This window comes from Arachis hypogaea, chromosome 4 (genome assembly GCF_003086295.3).
Source record: "Arachis hypogaea cultivar Tifrunner chromosome 4, arahy.Tifrunner.gnm2.J5K5, whole genome shotgun sequence".
Classification (NCBI taxonomy): Eukaryota; Viridiplantae; Streptophyta; class Magnoliopsida; order Fabales; family Fabaceae; genus Arachis; species Arachis hypogaea.
Window position 1 is genome coordinate 118,956,244 of NC_092039.1, and position 15,529 is coordinate 118,971,772.

Sequence of the window (15,529 nt, forward strand, 5' to 3'; positions counted from 1 at the left end):
ATTTTAATCGTTAATTTTAATTAATATATTATATATATTTTTATAATTAACACCGACAGTTAAATTTATTAAAATACTATATTTCAAAAACATTTGAAATTTTTTTTAAGTTCTTAAAGAAACTAAAGTAACAAATAAATTCTAGCAAACACTTTACGATGAACTTATAGATTTTTTAAAAAAATAAATAAATAAATCCTTAAAGAATTGGACTCATAGGTCTTGGAATATTACAATGCTGTCCAATATTCATCTTTTTTTGTTACGAATCTATAAATCTAAAATTTCGAATAAGCGTGTGATGTGAAAAACGGTTTGGTTAAGTATTTTATTTAGTTGTAGAGTTTTATTTAAAATTAAAATAATTATTTAAAAATTATTTGGGACAAATTTAAAATCTCATTCTTAAATAGCATTTGGTTGGGGGACGGAGACTACAGAACTGAGATTTAATATTGTGTTTGGTGGTTAGAGATAGGGCTGGAAGTGAGTCGAGCTGAGTAGAGCTAGACCAAGCTCAAGTTCAGCTCACCAAAATTGAGTTTGGCTCACGGCTTGACTCATTAACAATCGAGCCTATTTCTTAAACTCAAACTCGACTCACCGAAAGCTCACGAACTGGCTCAAGCTCACGAGCTAACTCAAATAATAGAAACATAAATACAAAATCTATAATTTTATATCAATAAATTATAATTTATATATTTTAAAAAATATTTAAAAAGAACAATTTCATATATTGTTTATCTATCAATAAATATAAATTTTTTATTTATATCCTATATCAAAATTATATGTAATAAATAAATATAAAATTTTAAATAATTAAGATAATTAATATATATAATTATATATTACTATTTCATATGTATATATATAATATTAAAAGTATAGACTATATATATATAATCGAGTCAGCTCACGAGCTAATGAGCTGAGTTTATCCAAACTCAAGCTCGACTCATTTAATTTATGAGCTCAATTCCAGGCTCAAGCTTGGCTCACCAGCTCACGAGTTTAGCTTATCGAGCTATTAACGAGCCGAACTCGAGCTGGCTCATGAGCTGTCTTGACTCACTTCCAGCCCTAGTTAGAGAGTAAAACTAAAATTCTAGTCCTTTCAGTACCTCTAGAAAGTAAGAATACAAGAAACTGAAATTTTAGAGATAAAGACTAAAATTTTAATAATATTTTTTATTAAAAATATATTTATTTAACTTTTCAAATTATAAATCTACTACTTAATTTCTATATTTATTTTAAATTAAAACATAACTCAGTTCAGTACATTTTATACCAAACACAATCATGATTGTCAAACTCGTGAGTTTACGAGTTTAGATAGTGTAATCGAGTTAACTCGGATACAAACTCGTTTTTGAGTAAATTCGGCTAGACTCACATAAACTCAGTCAAAATCGTGAGTTTGATGATGGCGCCTATTTTGGCCTAAAATGGTGCCGTTTGGGCCCAAAATCAAAAGAAAAACGCAACCTTAATGGCTTTGACTCGTTAGTCGTCACTCACTCTTCTCTCCCTCTCTCCGCCATTCTCTCTCTTCTCTGTTGTGATTTCTTGCCTCTATTCGTTTGCTGTCTACCATCTGCCGTCGATCTTTCACCTACGCGCACGTCGCTCCCTACTCTCTGTTCTCATTCTTTGTTGAGTCTGTTCTGTTTGGTTTCACTTCAAGTGGAGCATCTTCCATTCTCTGTGCTGCTGTCGTTCGTTGCATTGCTGGTTGCCAGTGTTCATCTGCCGTTCACCGCACTTCCATCTTTTGTTCACACACCGCTACCCTTTGTTTGACTGCACAACAGTAACAACATAACTGCTGAGGACCTCTTCTCCATTCAGGTATGTTTTAAAAAATTTACAATTAATTACTTCCATTTCTTACTTGACTTGCTTTCTGTGATAGTTGTTACTTGTTACTGAATTCTGCAATAGTTGTTAATTCATTGTTAATTACTTAAATCATTATTAAACTTAAGTTAATAATTCTGTGATAGTTGATAGTTGTTACTGCGTTTTATATTTGTTAGTTGTTACTTAATTTATTGTTAAATTTAAGTTAATTCTGTGATAGTTGTTAGTTGTTATTGCATTTTTATTAGGAATTTAATTATTTTGAATACAATCAGTTGTTAATTATTACAGAATGTCTGAATCCTGAATTTAATTATCTTAGTATAAATAATGTTTCTGATGAAGATGTTGAAGATGATGATGTTGATGCCATAGAATATGAAGATATTAGAGGATTTCAGTTTTAGATTTTTAGTTTATTAGAATATATAATTAGTGCATTGTTATTCTTTTCTGTTGTGTTCTATGTTGTACTAGATATTTTATCGTGAAGAATTTAAATGTGTATTCTAAAGTATTTATTGTAATTATTGTACTAATGTACTATTTTAATTTATTATGTGTTTTGAGTTTAAAATGGTTAAATTTAATATATTTGAGTAAGTATATATATATATATATATATATATATATATATATATATATATATATATATATATATATATATATATATATATATATAATTCATAACAGATAAACTTATATAAGTTTATGAATCGAGTCTGAGTCAAGTGTAGGTCAACTCCACGAGTTTACTTAGATTCGCGAGTTTGACAATCTTAAATATAAACAGAGATTTAATTCAATTTTAGGCTTTTTGTCTTAATTTCAATCTTTGAGTCACAATCTTCCAAACGCAGCAAAAAAAAATCTCATTAAGTTAGGAATTTTTTGTATCAATAAAATAAATATTTTACTTATTAATATATATAATTTTAAAATAATTTACATATTTAAATAAAATATTTTTAAAATTATATATATCAGTAAAATCTCTTATAATTATATGTAATATGCAAATTAAATAATTTTAAAAAATAATGGTCATCATAATGATAAAAAATAAAAAATAATATTTGTTTAACAAGTGTAGTAAAAAAGAAAGTTGTGTTTGTTTAAGAACTTTTAACTTCAAAAAATTTCAAACTAAAGATCTCAACAAAATTAACTTGATGCTCAGTGTGCTATAAATCCCAAAAGCCAATGCACCTTGCAGCACCTCACACCAGATAGTATAAAACTAACTTAGATCCTTCTCAATTCTCATACAAATGTAAGACTAGTTTTTATGATATAGAATTAAAAATGGTTCTGCGAAAAGGTCTCAGATACAATGCGGAGACAGCAGATTCTGACATATGATCGTTCTTTAACATTTAAGCATTCATTACCTCATCTCTAGCTATTAAACAACCAAATGAAAATGAAAATGAAAATGGAAGGAGCTAGTAAGTTATAGTCTTTTTTGTAATGCTACTTGGATAGAAGCCAAGGAGAAACAGAAAAAGAAACAGCGACACAAGACTGTTATTAGTGTCCACAGCATACCTAACAATGCGAAATTTGGAAAGAAAATCATACTTCCAAACTCTAAGTTGTTCGGCTGTATGTTCGTTGTTCACTAATATGCTTGCTCCATATTCTCTTCCTTTATTTGACCCCATTGTCATTCTAATCTTTGGCAACATCATGTTGTTCAAAACATTCTTGGCCTGCAAAGAAGATCAGCGGAAAAAGGTCACAGCTTTAGACATGAAAACATAGCTAAACCTTAAGCCTCACCATAAGACTGGACTGTAAGAAGCAAGAAAGTGATTAATGATAAATTATAATTTCATACCATCAATAGTCAAAACTTTATGCATGATGCATCTTGCTTGGTACTTTTTCATTAATCACAAAGATATAGGGTGCAAAGCATAGGTGAATAGTTTACATACCAGTTTTCTTCTTCTTATCCCTATCCTTAATGTCACAGGGGAATGGAAAGAGACTCTCTGTATATACAGAGAAACTTCTATGGAAGTTATAATATTCAGAAAGAGGTAGAGGAGAATAATTTAGAAGCTCTCCACTGACGTTATATTTGGCAAACCTTATCTTGCAATACCGGGGAATAAAATTCAACGCAATAATGTCATTTCCATTGGACATGCATAGAGGCGAATTGTTACCATAAGGAATCTCATACATTAGAATCCAAGATGACGGCACTTTATATTCTTTCATAACCCATATCTCAGTTTTATGGTTGTCAATGTCATACGAATGCAAGGCTAGGCACCCTCCTAATATGGTGAGATAGATGGGATAATCCCCTAGGAGTTGTTGTGGCATAGATATCTTGGAGAAATTCCTTTCCTTCAAATCAAAGATAAGAATACCATCATCAATGCAATCTTTACTAGAGTAACACAACCAATGAATAGCGCCATGTAAGAACCACCCAAAAAGTTGCTGCTTCCACCTACTTATGGATTTGGGGAGTGCTGCATCGAGATTAATCCATGAATTGGTTCTCAACGAAAAGCAAACTAAGCGGTGTTGGTTGTAGTTATCAAGCCAAGATAGAACTATTAAATAGTCATCTCGTGATGCATCGAAACCAAATCCATATCGAAATGCATCATCGAGCTGGATCTCTGAGGCGATATGAGAGTAAGATATTGTTTTGCTGGATCCGGTCAGTGGGTTCCATATAACAAGAAAATAAGCTGGTTTTTCCTCTAAGAGAAGAAAGCCTCTGCAGGATCCCAAGAGACGAAAAAGAGAACATGGCGTCTTCCTGGAAGGGAGAGATACCTCTTTGAATGTTGGTGGTGCTGCTGCTGTAACATCAAATAGCGTGTCTAAGGAAACACAGCATGCATTAGTATAGTCTTTTACCAAGACCGAACCGGAAGATGCGGCAGAGTAGAGGTTGTAATGCGATTCCGCAAAGTGTGGATCGGAAATGAGAGAGTGCCAAAGTTTTGAAACGAATCTGAGGCGAAACAGGTCTTCGGCGGGTACTCTTAGAAGGATTCGGTGAATGAGCTCCCGAGGGAGGATGTCATTCATGCCCAGTTGCTTCCTCTCCATGCTCCTTCTCTTTTTGTTTTGTGGTCAGGGTTGTCAGCTATGACAATTCACATAACATGTGATCTCCAAGCCGTTAAATTTAATATTTTATTATTTTTATTTTTTAATTAATTATAGTTCCTTACACCCGATACTTGTGTAACCGCCTGGAAAGAACGCGAGAATAGTATTTCAGTTTTAAAACAATTCAAATAGTAAGCGTGGAATTCATTTTTTCTAGTTTCAAACAGAAAACATTTTATGGCTTTACAAGGTACCGTTTTCTATTTTCCATTTTCAAATAATTCAAAAATTCACAACCGCAAATAATAATTAATAAAACAATTAACAATTTTCTATGGACCATAATAATTAATAAAAACACTTCACTAAACAAACAATAACAAATAAAATACTCAAAACTCAAACAAATAATTTTACAATACTCATATTTTTAACAAATTCAAAAAAATAAAAATTAATATACGGAGAATTCTAATAAAAAGAATTTTAATGTAAAATATATTACGATTCTAAATCACTATTATCACTGATATTTATAATTTAAATTAAATTTTAACTAAAATTTAATTCCTAATTAATCTAATATTTAAAATTTATAAATTCTAACAGAACTTTTAATCATTATTCTAACTACTATTTGTAGTTTAAAAATTCTAACTATCAGCCTATCACTTATAAACAAATACTCTAATCGATTCAATATTACTAATATTTTTTATCTATCCTGATAAAAATAAATTTTATTTACTAACTTCTTTATTGATGCTATTAGCAATATGGACAATTTCATCCAACTGATAAATATAATTCGGATCGTCCTCTATGTCCGCAATTTTGAATTTTGTGGTGTTGCCTAACTTTTTTCTCTTGGATGTGGTTTGGAGGTGAAAGTAGTTGTAAAATGTAATTCGAAAGAAGTGAATTGGAATTGTTTATATAAACACACAATTAGTCGATATATCTGTTGGAAACCCCCACAGGAGAACACCATTAAAATTAACGTTGACGGCTCCATTTTGAACTACTCTAATTATGCTGCTTGCGGACGTATTTTTCGAAATCATTTTAGGAGGCTTTTTGAAAGCTTTTTCATGCAACCTTAGTAGCTGTACTATTATGCATGCTGAGTTTTGGGGCATTAGTTATAGTCTTCAATTAGCAGTTGCAAATAGATACGTGTGAATATCATCGTAGAATCTGATTCCTTGGCAGCTCTAAAGCTCATCAATAATGGGTGCCTTGATAGTCATCCGTGTGCACCTCTGGTAGAAGATATTAGAATTCTTTTCCGTCGCATTTCCACCATTGCCTGGAGTTACACTATTCGAGAAGAAAATATTGTTGCTGATCATCTCGTCAAAATGGGACAGAATTTTTTCCTTGGCTTACATATTTTTGCTGTTGCCCCACAGATATAAGTCACTTGTTAATTTTTTATTATTCTGGCTTTCTGGTCTTGAGAGGTTTTAGTTAATTTTCCTTTTTTTGTTTTTGGTCTTTCGACTCCTATTTCACAAAAAAAAATAATAATATAGACACACAATTAGTAAATCGAATCTACTTTATTCGATTTATCTATGGGTTACGTTTCCTATAAATCGAATCTACTCAATTCGATTTAGCATGGGTTCTATGATTCGATTTACTATGGACCTTAAATCGAAACTTATTTATTTGATTTACTATGGGCTACTTCACTAAAATCGTTTTTTATAATAAATCGAACCTAATGAATTCGATTTATAAATATATCTACTAATTTAAATTCAATTAATTTAATTTATATTAAAAAAGTGTATTAATTTGATTTATATAAATATACAAATAAAATATGTATGTAATTTATTTGCATTTAAGACATTAGTGTAATATTAGCTTTTATTTCATTATTTGTTTATGTGAATTACTACCCATATAAAGATAGAGATGAAATAACGATTATGTTAAAATGTTTGCGGATCTATCAAATTTTATTTTTTGAATTTAAAATTTTCGTTTGAATTTCATTTTATTTTTATATTTTTCATCTTATATTTTAAATTAAATAGTGTTTGAATTAAAATGAAATAATATTAAATATAATAGCTCAACTAGTACTTTATATTAGTAAAGTTTAGATATGATCCTGATCAAATCAAATCATTTTGTCAATTTATATGAATTTTAATATCCAATTAAACTCGTACCTTATGTTAATAAAACCTAGATATCATCCTAATCAGATCAAATCAAATCGTAGTACTTAGTTATTTGTCAATGTTCAATATCGTAACGTTTAAAATTATATTAAATTCAAATTATAATAGTATTTAATTTAAAATTCAGTGTTATTATTTAAATTTGTTAATTCGTATTTATTAGTTTAAATTAAATAATATTTATTTATAATTTAAGAAAAAATATAAGAAGTCAAGAGTTTACTAACTAAGAATTGAACAACTCAATTAATAATGATTAATTTTAAATTATTTTTTAAATTTAAAATTTGATTAATTGATATTAATGGTATTTTTTAATCAAAATTTACCCTAATTAGTTTTCACTTCCACTCACCATACAAAACCACAAATCTTAATCTCTCTTCTCAATGCCCCAAGCTGCCGCGGTTTTGTCCTCGCGCTGCTAGCGCCACCGCTGCACCGTCTTTACGCCACCATCGCGTTTCTGCTTCACCCTGCTCGCGTTCCATCGCGACTCCTCATCGCTCGCCCGACGCACCCTCGTTGCTCGTGACTCCCCATCGCTCGCCACTTGCACCCCACGACTCTCCATTCGTCGCGATGCAGCCACCACCAGGTCTCCATTCGCGACGCGCGATCAACTACTCCGATCCATGGCGACTCCTCCACTCGTCGCAACGTACCACCGCGAGTCTCCCCATTGTCCACACCATGCCGTCCAAGACGTCGTTGTCGACCACCCTGCAGCTCTTCTCCTCCTCCTATTTGGTTTTGAATGATTTTTTTAACTAGTTTTTTATGTTTCGTTTTTCTACATTTTGGATTATTCTTTTTATTAGTGTTGGATGATTCTTTTTCCTATGTTTTGTATGTTTTTTTTCTTAGGATTTGAATGATTCTTTTTATTAGTTTTGGATGATTCTTTTTCCTATGTTTTGGATGATTCTTTTTCTTATGTTTTGGATGTTTTTTTCTTAGGATTTGGATGATTCTTTATCTTATATTTTGGTGTTCTTGTTTTTTGGAGTTCGATTTTTTTTAAAAGAGAAATTAAAGTTTGCATAATAAATGGTAAAAAGTGAATTAGAGTAAGAATTGACAATTAATAATCATTAATTTTATATCTTTAAAAAAAAATTAAATAACCACTAATTAATGATAATTAATTATCATTAATTAGTATAGAATATAATTTAAAAATATTTATTGGCATGTTGTTGGGACCTAGGGGTGCACATGGGTCGGGTGAAATCGGGTTTGATGTGACCCAAACCCGACCCGAAATATACACTGGGTTTATTTATTAGACCCGAACCCGACCATAGACCCGATGAAACCAATACACTTTCGGGCCACAATTATACCGGGTGAAAACCGGGCCGTTAACATTACATTACGTTGATACCTTTTTGTAAGCTAGCATGTAAAAATATCCAAATTTTCAAGACTCCAACCATTATTTAACATGGTAAAATTCACTTAGAAAAATATAACAAGAACTAACTCTTCTTTAAAATTAAAGCATAACCACAATCAATATTAAAGTAAAAGCACAATCAATACTAATATTGTCTAATAATACCAAATATTTAAATCAATACAAATAATAACACAATATTATGCATTAGTCTAAAGTTTTATGCATTCTAAATATAAAACATTAACTTATAGTCTTATAATGACTAATAACACAAAATATTAAGGTTTACAATACTTAAATTCCACATAAGAATAGTCATGATCCATCACTAATAACACAAAATATTAATTGTGTTTGATGACCGAGCCACCGGACCGACTTCGGGTGCCCGAGCTATGACCCGAACCCGACCTGAAATAATGACCAGGTCTATTTTTTAGACCCTTACCCGACTCTAAACCCGATAAAATCACACCAAATTAGCCCATAAAGTGTTCAGGACTGGGTCGGACATTCGGGCCGGGCCGGGTCTGTGCACCCCTAGCTAGACCTCTCTTGGTTGAACCCGCAACCTCTTAAATAAGTATGAGGAGACTATTTAAACTATAACTTATTGGTTTTTTTTTTTTGGTGACTATAACTTATTGGTATTTAATACATCTTAAATAATATTAAATAATTAATTATTAATATAATTAAATAATAAGAATAACCAAATTAAATTAAACAATAAAAATTCAATTCTACTAACTATAAAAATTTTAATACTAAAATTTATATATAATAAATTTAAAAGAAATAAAAACAAAAAAAAGTACATAATCAGATGGAGCCTACCTGATTTTGGATCCAAATTGGAGCGATCCAACCCAATTTTCATAATTCCTATATATATATATATATATATATATATATATATATATATATATATATATATATATATATATATATATATTTATTGGACTTTGAAATATAATATTATGTTATTTTATTTTTGGCACTATTAATTTATTTAAAAAAAAAATATCCTTTGAAGAGGGTGCTTTGATTTAGAAAAATTTTAAGTTAAGAAGCGACTCAAATCATGTCTCTTGTTCAATTTAAAAGCATCAAACTAAGAAATAACTCGAGTAGAGATTTTTTAAATGTTCTCTTAACTTTTTCATGTAAGATTCAGTTCAAACTACAATTTAACTTGAGAATATTATGTTTCTTTCTTAATCTGTTTTAGAATTAATGACCACTTATAGATCAAGATAACATAAAAAACCAATGGAGTTTAAAAACTCACAATATGAACAAGAAGAAAAATGTTATCAACTTTTATAATTGAGTTAGCGAATTTTTTCGAGGTATAAATAAATAAAAAAGCCATTAGCTCCACAAGTATGATCCAATACTCCTTATATTTCACAAACTCAAATTATTTTCACGTAAATCATAAGTGTCGGAATTTTCTTGCATATATTTTTTCTATCGATAAAAAAAACTACAATTTTATCAATTTGTGTCTATCCAAAGTTTATTCTAAATTAATTTTTCAGTAAGTAACTCTTCGAATAATTTTAAAAAATAATTGACTTAAACTAAGTATCTAATTTTAGTTACATGAAATATGAATCAAGGGCTCGAGATATAAGTTTTTATAGTTTATTGTTAATATAATTTTATAAAATTTTATTAATTTCCCCTTTAAAAAAAATTATTTTAACTCAAAAGTCTACCCAAATTCAACAAAATAAATTATGAACAGATCCTAATTGGTGAATAAAATCAATATATCCGAGTCATAAACACTTATATATCTCAGGGGGGGGGGGCGGGGATTATATATCATTATATATATATCATGCATTAAAATAATAATATTGATTAAAAAGTTAACTTATCTTTTTAATTTTTAAATATATAAAAACATTAAATATATATGTTATATGCTCAAAATATTAAAAATAAAAACCTAAATTTCTTTAGATATTAGAAGAAGAAGAAGAATCGTATGCATGAATTTGAAATAAGCGCAGAAAAGAAGAAAAATAACGCATGCGTGAATTTGAAACAAGCGCCGAAAAGAAAAAAAAAAAGAAGCACGGAACTCTAAATTACTTGAATAAATTTAGATGTTAAAATTGTTTGAATGTAAAATTTTTTAAAAAAAAGAACTAAAATTACATAATTATTCTTTATTTCAAGTCGTTATAATTATTTAAATTATGAAACAAATTAGTTTTTTTAAAATAGAATAAATGTGATTTTTAAAAAAATTTTAAATATTTTTAAAATATCAATATTAAAATAATTTTAATCGTTAATTTTAATTAATATATTATATATATTTTTTATAATTAAAATTAATATTTAAATTTATTAGAATAGTATATTTCAAGAACATTTGAAATTTTTTCTAACTTATAAGTTCCTAAAGAAATTAAAGTATCAAATAAATTCTAGCAAACACCATACTTTACGATGAACACTTTGCACTTTTAGATTTCTAAAAAAAAATATATAAATAAATCCTTGAAGAATTGGACTCATAGGTCTTGAAATATTACAATGCTATACAATATTCATCTTTTTCGTCTAGAACCTATTAATCTAAAATTTCGAAGAAGGGTAACTTAAAAAATAGTTATAACCATTTGGTTAAATTTAATTAAATATTTTATTTAATTGTAAAGTTTTATTTAAAATTAAAATAGTTATTCAAAATTTATTTGAAACAAATTTAAAATTTTATTCTTAAATAGCATTTGGTTAAAAAGATTGAGACTAAAGTTAGAAGATTAAGACTCAATATTATATTTTATGATAAAAAAATTGGAACTAAAATTTCAATTCTTTCAATACTTTTAAGCGATTGAAATTTTAGAGATAGAAATTAAAATTTTAATAATATTTTTTATTAAAAATACCTTCATTTTTAACTTTTTAAATTATAAATTTATCCTTTAATTTTTATATTTATTTTAAATTAAATATAATAATAAAACATAATACATAATAAGATATTTTATGCAGAATGGCGTGGTGGTGATTCTGGGGGAGGCTGTTGATAGGTCTGGAGTGTTAGGTGTTGGTTTGATTGGTAGCTCGTTGTGTGTCTTCTTCTTTATTTTATGCTCCACTTTAATGTGTTGAGCTTTCTATGTTTCGAAAAAAAAAGATATTTTATACCAAATACAAATATATAATACAAAAATTTAATTCAAACTTAAACTTTAAATTTCTATCTCCCATTCTAGTCTCTTAATCTCTCTTTCAAACATAGTTAAAAAATTCTCATAAAATCAGGAATTTTTTATATCAATAAAATAAATATTTTATTTATTAATATATGTAATTTTAAAATTATATATGTTAGTAACCCTTATAGTTATATGTAATATGCAAATATTAATTAATTTAAAAAAAATAATCGTCATCATAAATTCATAATGATAAAAAACTAAAAATAATAGTTGTTTAACAAGTGTAGTGTACAGGTGGAAACAACGTAGTTTGACAAAACAGCAGCTTAATACGCCGCCCAGTCTTCAACGGTAGCTCCAATCTGCTAAGACACACAAACCCTTTCTTAATTCTCCATTCAAATCAAATCATGATCTTCAGATAGCATCACCTCATCATACACAGCTTCCAAAACCAAAAGGTAACAACTTTGCAATCCATTTTGCAGTTCTGTGTACTGTATTTCTTAGTGTTTTAGCTCAATCTGAAACATACCCATTATTTGATTTTTTTCATTAGTTTCCCAAAAATTCAACCTTTTTCTTTACGAAACCCTTTCCTCTCAGTCTCTCATTAGCAGTGATTTGAAGAAGGGTTATCATCACAGATGGATAGTAGCAGTGGAATTGAGAGCAATGGGCGTGTGCCACTTTCAGGGGTTGTTGCAGATTGTGTGAAACGGTGGTTCAGAGACACTCTGAAAGAAGCTAAAGCTGGGGACATAAACATGCAGGTCTTGGTAGGTCAGATGTATTACAGTGGTTATGGTGTTCCCAGAGATGACCAAAAGGTGTGTTCTTTCTTCTATTTATATCATGGTTATTAGTTATTACAAATTAATAATGCTTTTCAATCAATTTTCATTGCATCGGACTTTCTTGAGCTGTTAAGAGTTTGAGGTTCTGTTGTATTTTACTATTTGAGAATGTCCATGTTAATTGACACTAGAATCTTCAGCTGGTGACTATGAAAAATTGAAGACAAATATTAGTATTCTCTATTGATCTTAATTTTAGTAATGAGATTAATTTTGATGCTGATAATGCATATACACCATTAGGCAATCAAATTTTGTATGTTATATAACTTTAACATAGTGGGGATAAGAGTCAAATAATTTCAATGACTGAGTTATATATGAATAGATGACTGCCTATTTAGTTAGGTATGCACAATTAGATGCACTTAATGGATGCTTCATGTGGAGTTGTGGACACATCTATAATAGCAGCATAGAATGCTTTATCATGGTTGGGTGTAATGACTTAAATAGTCTTGTGTTAAAACTTAATGTTTTGTGTTTTTAAATTTGTTGCTCCAACTCTTGACTTGTTAACTTCATGAGAAATTGAAGAAACGGATGTGAATAGTTTGTAGTGTGTGTGGATTCTGTGGGCTATTAGTTGAATAAAAAGATTAATGCTGGGATTGTGAACTACGTCTGTGGAGTCTGTCGAATCAAAGTGCTTACCTGTTTTTGAATTTTGGTTTCAAGTTTTGATGTCATTGGTTTGGGAATGTAGGGTAAAATTTGGTTGACTAGAGCGTCGAGGGTTAGATCTTCAGTTTGGAAAGTTGGTGATAAGCATCCAGGTAAAACTCTCCTTTGTTGCTGACAGCATAGCATCTTTCTTTTTGTTGGGAATTCTTTGTGACTGTTTCTCGCCCGGTGCATGTATGTTAGGTTATAATGCAAGTGATTCTGATTCTGATGAATTGAAGGAAGACTCTTAAACACACTAAATGCCTAACATTTGAATGGTGAGTTTATCATAATCTTTGAATGCTTTTGTAGTGGAAATCTTTTTTTGCCATGTTTATCATCTAATAGAACAGCTTTAGGGTTGAATTATTGGAGAGATGGTTCTTTTCATGATCCTGGTTAGTGTCTTATTATTTTCTACCAGGAATAAAACATGGACTTGAAAGGTTAACATATCATTGATTGCATATCTGTGGTATACGAATAGTAAAATGAGATGTTATCAACCTTAGAATGATATGTCATTAATCACTTTAAATCTAATTTTTGCTTAATCAATATGATAATAGAAATGCATCCACTATAGAGTTTAGAAGTTATGAATCATAAGTCATGTTAGTAGGAAACTACTAGTCAATTGGTTTTTGTTATGGTTCTTTTTTTCCCACCTCAAATTTCGATAATGTAGCTGAGGAAATCTGCTGAAACTTTTAGTTAGATCAGCAGCAGGGGCTAGAATAGGGACCACATCGGTTTTGGGTTTATACAAACTCAGTTTGATCTTATATGCATGAACCTATGGATGAATATATTTGTTAGTCAATGTCAATAAAAATAAATCACAGCTATCTCACCATGTCCAAATGGACAAATATGTACCATGGTAAAGTCTCTGCAATGTGAATTAACCGAGAAACATTGTAGATACACTAATTACTCCCTCCATTCCATTTTATCTGTCATTGTCGCATTCTAGTAGACCCTGGGAGCAATATATCTGTCAGATGTAACCAAAACATGCAAGTGACAATTGAAAACGAACAAAGGGAGTGTTTATGAGTCCACATATGACAAGAAATATATGAAAAAAAATTGATGGTAGTTCTTTGATTTGGAAATGCAATGTTCTAATAGCAAATTAAATATTAAAGTAGAAAAGTTCAGTAGGTCCATAATATTAGATCAGCCTTGAGCCTTTGTTCCTGAATGCATCTTTTTCAATAATAAATATTTGTAGGGTTTAACTGATGAGATTTGTTGGGGTGGTCAATGTCTCCCATAATCTTTGCATTGAGCTTCACATTCACAACTTACAATTCTTGTGCTCTTTTGTTTCGTAGGTATGCATGCCAGGCATCTTGCTCTGTAACAACAGTTTTCTATTTGGGTTTCTGATGTTTGTTTGATTTTACAAACTTTTGTTTTAACGTCTAGATTTCACTAGGTTGGACTTGGTATATCATGCATTAAGATAATCTATGGGGTAGATTTGAACCATGAAAGAGTAGCATCCATTATCATTCAAATAATCATATGCATGATATAGTAAGTTTTGTTGGGTGTATCATAGCATGGTTCTTTGTTTCTATGACCTATAGAAAAGGCAACATTGTTACTTTTTGTACAAGTTGTTGCTTGGTAATTGAAGGTATTTTTCTTAATCCTCTCGTTATGTCATAACAAATATAAGATGATTGTACATAATAACATCATAATTTATTTTCTTTCTAAACATGGAATGTACCAAAGGCTAGACACTTGAGGATTCCAAATGATGTTCAACATCCTTGATTTTACACTATCTGATTTCATGGATGCAATATTTAAAGCTGATTGCAAGCTGCTCTAAAATTTCCAATTTTCTTTCATGGTGATGAGTGATGACCGGAGCTATCGACCAAGTTGACCATCGGCAATGACAAAGGAAGGGCTGGGTTCGAGTTATGTCCCGTAGGGGTGTTCATGGATCGAATCCGATTCGCATATCCGCGGTATTTATCTGAATCCAATCCGAAAAATTGCGGATATGGATCCGATCCGAAAGCCTTTCGGATCGGATCGGATCGGATCCGCACACTAATCGGATCTGCACACTAATCGAATTGGATTGCGGATTTTGTGTTGGTATCCGCATATTTGCGTATTCGCAACAATAAAATAATAAATAAGTAACTATTCTTTTTATATTTTATTTCAACTAATAATTATGATATATGTTGTATTATTTTAATTTATTATTTAATAAAAGTATGTTTAATATTA

General features: G+C 29.8%; 2 protein-coding genes across 7 annotated transcripts; one reads left to right on the forward strand and one right to left on the reverse strand.

The window, feature by feature from the left end:
* Nucleotides 1–3,104: 3,104 nt before the first annotated feature.
* LOC112797554 (F-box/kelch-repeat protein At3g23880) lies at nt 3,105–5,136 on the reverse strand. The gene is made up of 2 exons (XM_025840561.2): nt 3,810–5,136; nt 3,105–3,581 (listed from the first exon to the last, which is right to left on the reverse strand). The coding sequence occupies exons 1-2, from the start codon at nt 4,948–4,950 to the stop codon at nt 3,541–3,543; spliced, it is 1,182 nt and encodes a 393-aa protein (XP_025696346.1). The 5' UTR covers nt 4,951–5,136; the 3' UTR covers nt 3,105–3,540.
* A 6,880-nt stretch (nt 5,137–12,016) lies between these two features.
* LOC112797555 (uncharacterized) lies at nt 12,017–15,529 on the forward strand. Of its 6 annotated transcripts, none has more exons than XR_011881469.1 (6): nt 12,017–12,205; nt 12,351–12,574; nt 13,308–13,377; nt 13,469–13,545; nt 14,608–14,915; nt 15,017–15,529. XR_011881469.1 is itself a non-coding variant. In XM_025840562.2 (5 exons), the coding sequence occupies exons 2-4, from the start codon at nt 12,392–12,394 to the stop codon at nt 13,516–13,518; spliced, it is 303 nt and encodes a 100-aa protein (XP_025696347.1). In that variant the 5' UTR covers nt 12,017–12,205; nt 12,351–12,391; the 3' UTR covers nt 13,519–13,545; nt 14,608–14,928. The 6 variants fall into 6 exon arrangements, 4 of the variants coding, with proteins under 4 accessions (XP_025696347.1, XP_072092225.1, XP_025696348.1 ...); XR_011881470.1 differs by having other exon boundaries at nt 12,053–12,205; nt 12,304–12,574; XM_025840562.2 differs by lacking the exon at nt 15,017–15,529 and having other exon boundaries at nt 14,608–14,928.

What these genes read in the sequence shown, in the direction of transcription:
- LOC112797554 (XM_025840561.2), bottom strand. Translation starts at nt 4,950, where the DNA reads ATGGAGAGGAAGCAACTGGGCATGAATGACATCCTCCCTCGGGAGCTC. An exon ending in GGATAAGAAGAAGAAAACTG is followed by an intron (nt 3,582 to 3,809) that starts GTATGTAAACTA and finishes TCTTCTTTGCAG; the next exon opens with GCCAAGAATGTTTTGAACAA.
- LOC112797555 (XM_025840562.2), top strand. Translation starts at nt 12,392, where the DNA reads ATGGATAGTAGCAGTGGAATTGAGAGCAATGGGCGTGTGCCACTTTCA. An exon ending in TTCCCAGAGATGACCAAAAG is followed by an intron (nt 12,575 to 13,307) that starts GTGTGTTCTTTC and finishes TTGGGAATGTAG; the next exon opens with GGTAAAATTTGGTTGACTAG. An exon ending in AGTTGGTGATAAGCATCCAG is followed by an intron (nt 13,378 to 13,468) that starts GTAAAACTCTCC and finishes CATGTATGTTAG; the next exon opens with GTTATAATGCAAGTGATTCT.